Here is a 6,000-nt window from a genome sequence, read left to right as displayed (position 1 = left end):
GCAGTAGGAAGCGCTCTAATCCATTTAAATGCAGATGATACAGTCTTATACTCAGCTGGCCCCTCTCCTGATTTTGTGTTAAACGCTCTACAACAAAGCTTTCTTAGTGTCCAACAAGCTTTTTCTGCCCCTAACCTTGTTCTGAACACCTCCAAAACAAAGGTAATGTGGTTTGGTAAGTAGAATGCTCCTCTCCCCACCGGAGTGATTACTCTGAGGGTTTAGAGCTTGAGGTAGTCACCTCATACAAGTACTTTGGAGTATGGCTAGACAGTACACTCTCCTTCTCTCAGCACATGTCAAAGCTTCAGGCTAAGGTTAAATCTAGACTTGGTTTCCTCTATCGTAATCATTCCTCTTTCACCCCAGCTGCCAAACTAACCCTGATTCAGATGACCATCCTACCCATGCTAGATTATGGAGACGTAATTCCTAAATAGGCAGGTAAGGGTGTTCTCGAGCGGCTAGATGTTCTTTACCATTCAGCCATCAGATTTGCCACCAATACTCCTTATAGGACACATCACTGCACTCTTTACTCCTCTGTAAACTGGTCATCTCTGTATACCCATCGTTGCTTATTTATAAAACCCTCTTAGGCCTCACTCCCCCCTATCTGAGATACCTACTGCAGCCATCATCCTCCACATACAACACCTGTTCTGCCAGTCACATTCTATTAAAAGTCCCCAAGGCACAGACATCCCTGGGTCGCTCTTCTTTTCAGTTCGCTGCAGTTAGCGACTGGAACGAGCTGCAAAAAACACTCAAACTGGACAGTTTTATCTCCATCTCTTCATTCAAAGACTCAATCATGGACACTCTTACGGACATTTGTCTCTACCTTCTTGCCTTTGTGCTGTGTCTGTGCCCGATAATGTTTGTACCATGTTTTGTGCTGCTATCATGTTGTGCTGCTGCCATGTTGTGTTGCTACCATGTTGTAGTCATGTGGTGTTGCTACCGTGCTGTGTTGTCATGTGTTGCTGCCATGCTATGTTGTTGTCTTAGGTCTCTCTTTATGTAGTGTTGTGGTGTCTCTCTTGTCGTGATGTGTGTTTTGTCCTATCTTTTTATATTTAATCTCAGCCCCCGTCCTCGCAGGAGGCCTTTTGCCTTTTGGTAGGCCGTCATTGTAAATAAGAATTTGTTCTTAACTGACTTGCCTAGTTAAATAAAGGTTAAATAAATAAGTAAAATTAAATATCACATCATCATCACACAGTTCACTGGCGACACTAAATCTGTTTAGTTCAGAGATCGGAGCATCTCTCACTGTCAAGCATAGGCTATTCCGCGTGATACCATAATGTGCAGTGCATGCGCCCATGCAAATTCTATAGCGCAGATGGCTTGACTGAGGATTTTCATTTGCAGGATAGATTGACTTTACTGTGTATTGCTGCCTTTCACAGTTCGGAAAGTGTATTGCACATTTTATTCACAAAAAGGGTAAAGGGAAATGGGGGGGGGATAAATTGCAACAGCATCTAACCCTAGATCTATACCACTATCCCCAACAAACCCACCACCCCCTTCCCACTAATTTGGCCCTAACAGATCCTACACCAGGCCGTTGACCTTGTAGGCTGGAACCCCTTCTCTAAAAAAACATTGTAGTTCTTCTGCACTAATGTCAGCACATTGCAGGGTCAGCCCACTTTAAAGACGTGCTTCATAGTGATGCTGCGTACAGGTCTACACCAATTATGTATATAATCCCTGGACTGCTGATGGTGTGTATTGGCCAATGAGAGGCTTTGCAGCCACCGGCCGCCGTATTGGTACTCCACAGAAGGAGTACCAATTCATGGAATTCGACAGTATTTAAATAAAATGTTTGAAGGACAAAATTACATTTATTTTACTTTTTATTGGTGGGGACAATAACATAAGTACAAAAAATATATATATACTTTAAAGCTGGAATCAGTAATGGTGAAACTGCCACATCCGTTGCGATATTACAACAAAATAGAAATTACTTTAAAAAATGAAGCAACGTTTTTTTTCCCCTCGGAAATCATTGCACATCATTGCACGCGCGATAGAATGTGTAATGCAAATACTATTTTTACCACGACGCTGGATGCTCCTCTCCTCCATTTCATAAACAAAACCAAAACAATTACAAATGAGCTAAAGCGTACAGTGGCCCTGTTTCCCCTAATGCGGATTCCAGCTTTAAGGAATATGTTTTTGTATATGTATATTTTTTTATGTTTAGTTCACATAATATATTAATAAGTATGCATTAAGGTGTCTTTAATAGAATACACTTGGCAAAAAAGAATGTAGACATTAATTATGCATTTCTATAGCTTCTAAAATATATTGTGGCTTCAAAACAGTGTGTGACCAGCAAGCATCAGTCCCCTTGTCTCCTCCTCATCTGGTCCATATAAAGCACAGCAGTAGGGGTTGAATTAATCTTTCATGGAGAGATGCACCTAACATAGGATGCTATGGTAGAATCTGTCAACAGGCTGTGGGATGTGACGACTAACCAGGAATTTTGTCCCGGTGCGCAGATTTTTTAGTCACTGATCATTTGGACAAATCATTATATCACAGATGATGGTCGCATTCCACTGCTTAGACGTTGCATGCATCAACCAATGGTTGCGTGCCACGACATCAACTGTGTCATCGACTGACAGATTGCTATAACATACTGTATGTTGTGGTTAGCTGATAGGTAAAATACATGTCCAGGCGTTGTAAGATCTGGCAACTTCAAAGCAGTGCAACGCGACCAATAAATTTCTTTAACATTTCAGAAGGGGAGGGGACATTTGGCCCATGCTTTGGGGGGCGTTGAGTTCACTTTAACATTTGCTAGGTTGCGTGACGCTTTGTACTGAACGGTATATTTCCTCAAAATGCATTCAAATACTGTACTTGAAAGAAAACATCAAACTGTTTTGTGTAACTTCATTATTATATTAATAGTTTTGTATAGTACTCACAACTATCCCCTGGCCCTAATTATTGCACCATATGGATATCTTACAGTAGGCCTACTTTGGTAGCCTGAATGCCTGTGAAATAAGTTGATTATGGAGACAAACAGCTGGCTGAGACAGGTTAGAAAAATGTTTGTTGGCTTACATGCATTTTACTGTGGATGTTTAAGCTATCATGATTATAGGCTACTCAAAGTAAAAAGAACATAGAGATAAAAAAACAACAACATGCTTACATATTCCATATAGTATATTAATGTATTAAACCATGAATTGTCCATGCAGTTTTTATGTAGACGATTAACATCCACTCCATTTAATAAACACAAGAAAGGTATGAAATCTGAAAAATATGCTATTTTTCAACATCTATGCATTTCCGTACCTATATAAGGAGGACCCATGTCACCAAAATGTAATTCAAAAACTTCAATCTGTTTAAACGGCCATAGAATAAAGACCCCATCTTCATCCGCGTGAACTTTGGAGGTTCAACGATGCCATTTTTCTGTAACAAAAAATTATGCGTTACCTCACAGTGACCCAACATAGGTTTGGAGATTTTATGCCCCCAAAATTAAGCAAACCAATTGAAACCCAATAAATCCTGACCCATCATTTGTGAAATATTGATTCAGTAAATCATCAGTATGAGCTCTAGTTCTGTGTGTGTTTCTAAATGTGTTTACCTCTGGTGACTTCGAAGCAGCGCTCACAGTGGACGGTGCGTCTGTAGACCCACATACTGTCCCCAGCCTTGAGATGGCCCAGGGGACTGCTACACACCTCACACTGGGGACACAGAGACAGATACTCTCATTAGACGAAGAAGAAGATCATGATGCATGTGTATTGATTGTTACATCTCAAGGCAGACACAGAGTCCGATAATCTCAATGAGAAGATGGTTGAATGTAGTAATTCAATCAATTATTGGATCTAGTGGTGCAAATGTAACATATTTATGTCACAATACATTTTAGTCATTTAGCAGACGCTCTTATCCAGAGCGACTTACAAGGAGTGCCTTACTTAAGTGCACGTCGATTAGAACCAGCGACCTTTCGGTTACTGGCACAACGCTCTTACCCACTAAGCTACCTGCCGCCCCAGAATATTGCAGATCTGATAAGAAGACAAGCCTCTGTATGCACACTCAGGCACAGACACTCAAATATTAGATTATAGTGTTAATATTTCAATATTTCAATAGTGTTTACCTTGAAGCAGGTAGTGTGGCAGTTGATCTTCATATCCTCCAGCACCATCTTGGGGTCGGAACTCATGGGCTTACGGCAATAAGAGCACAGGTCTCTCTCCAAAACAGTCCTAGAAGAGCATGCATGGACTTCATGTACAGCCAGACAGAATCAGCTACGGGAGTTATTTCATCAAAACCATCACCACCATTTTATTTGTGGCTAGATGTTATATGTTCTAACAATGTTATAGGTCTGTTACAACTATGTTATATGGAATAATAACAATAAAATAAATGTTTTTGTTTGTACATGTGATGTCTTCCTCCTGTGCACAGTCATAGAGGAAAACATGGATATAAATAGCACAGTTTGAGAGCATGATGATCATGACATAGGAGATGACGGGATTCTTGAAAGTCCGGACAATCCTTTTGTTCCATTATAAATTTTATAAGGGGAAAGATTTATTAGAATTTTCTAAATATTTTCAATATTATTAATTTCCAAATGATATTATGTTGTTTCTTGCAATAGCCCTCTCTGACTTTAAATAATATTTATCTCAAAACTGATTCCTAAATAATTTGTCTGGAGATTTGGTCAACTCCGTCAGATTTGTCTAAAATCCAAATTCATCAGAAATGAGCAGGGTCAACACCAATATTGAAATCACCATGGTCACAATCATGAATTCTTAAACTCCATCTCCCTGATAGGATATTCATTTTGGTTCAAATATGTTTATTATAATTAGGTTTTAGAATCATAAACAACTGAGGAAAAACGACCACTTGAATGAAGTAGAAAAACTCAGTAAAACATAAACTCCGTCAGATTTTTGTCTAACGTCACAATGCTGAAAGATCTGGGGATTTTAAAATATATAACTTTCTATATTGAAGTTTTATTTTTAGAGGCAAAAATATGTCTGTTTTGAGTATTTGTTGTCAACTCTGTCAATGGTTTGTCAACTCTGACACTGATGGTTAACCACCTTAAGATACATTTTTGCGTCAATATTCAGAAACAAATATTTTTATCACAATTCTGCAACATATGCTTAAACTATTGAGGTATTTGCTGTGCTACATCTAAGCAATAATGTTTGGCTTCTAAATGTTGTTTTATGTTTTGAATCTAGAAAAACATGCCTAAATGCTAACAGAATTAGCCCTGGAGCATTATATAGTGCTATGAAACTAAACAAAAATATGTTTTAAAATGTGTATTACATATGTGATTAATCTAATGTTAGAATTAAATAATCAAGGCCTTTAAACACTTGTTGGACAATAAATATAAAATGTAATGCCTTTGGTGGTGTCTGACGGAGTTGACATCAATCCAGTTAGTTGTATTTTATGAAAGAAAATAAGAATTAGGAGGTTGTTCCTTTACATGGTGTAGTAGCTGATACTTTGTTCTATCAAAACATATATTTCAAATGTTGCTAATATTAATTATATAAGATACTTTTTGAAAAGGTAGGGTTTCAGATGTTTTTCAAAAGATGGGCAGGGACTCTGCTTTCCTAGCTTCAGGGAGAAGCTGGTTCCACCATTGGGCTGCCAGGACAGAGAAGAGCTTGGACTGGGCTGAGCGGGAGCTGCCCTCCCATAGGGGTGGGAGGGCCAAGAGACCAGAGGTGGCAGAACGGAGTGCTCGGGTTGGGGTATAGGGTTTGAGCATAGCCTGAAGTTAGGGAGGGGCAGTCCCTCTTGCTGCTCCGTAGACAAGTACTATGGTCTTGTAGTGGATGCGAGCTTCGACTAGAAGCCAGTGGAGTGTGAAGAGGAGCAGGGTGACATGGGAGAACTTGGGAAGGTTGAACA

At 39.4% G+C, this 6,000-nt stretch overlaps 1 protein-coding gene across 2 annotated transcripts in view; it reads right to left on the bottom strand.

Moving 5' to 3' along the window:
- Positions 1-1,864: 1,864 nt before the first annotated feature.
- The window catches only part of scel (sciellin), a 62,720-nt gene continuing 58,584 nt past the window's right edge, over positions 1,865-6,000 (bottom strand). For both annotated transcript variants that reach the window (XM_041868816.1, XM_041868817.1), the window contains exons 20-22: positions 4,187-4,295; positions 3,656-3,758; positions 1,865-3,474 (exon numbers count right to left, since the gene is read on the bottom strand). In XM_041868816.1, coding sequence (XP_041724750.1) covers positions 3,458-3,474; positions 3,656-3,758; positions 4,187-4,295 — 229 coding nt within the window. In that variant the 3' untranslated portion in view covers positions 1,865-3,457. The remainder of the gene's footprint in view (positions 3,475-3,655; positions 3,759-4,186; positions 4,296-6,000) is intronic.

The sequence above is a fragment of the Coregonus clupeaformis genome, chromosome 40 (genome assembly GCF_020615455.1).
Source record: "Coregonus clupeaformis isolate EN_2021a chromosome 40, ASM2061545v1, whole genome shotgun sequence".
In the NCBI taxonomy this organism is placed as follows: domain Eukaryota; kingdom Metazoa; phylum Chordata; class Actinopteri; order Salmoniformes; family Salmonidae; genus Coregonus; species Coregonus clupeaformis.
This window is presented reverse-complemented; position numbering and strand designations above follow the sequence as displayed.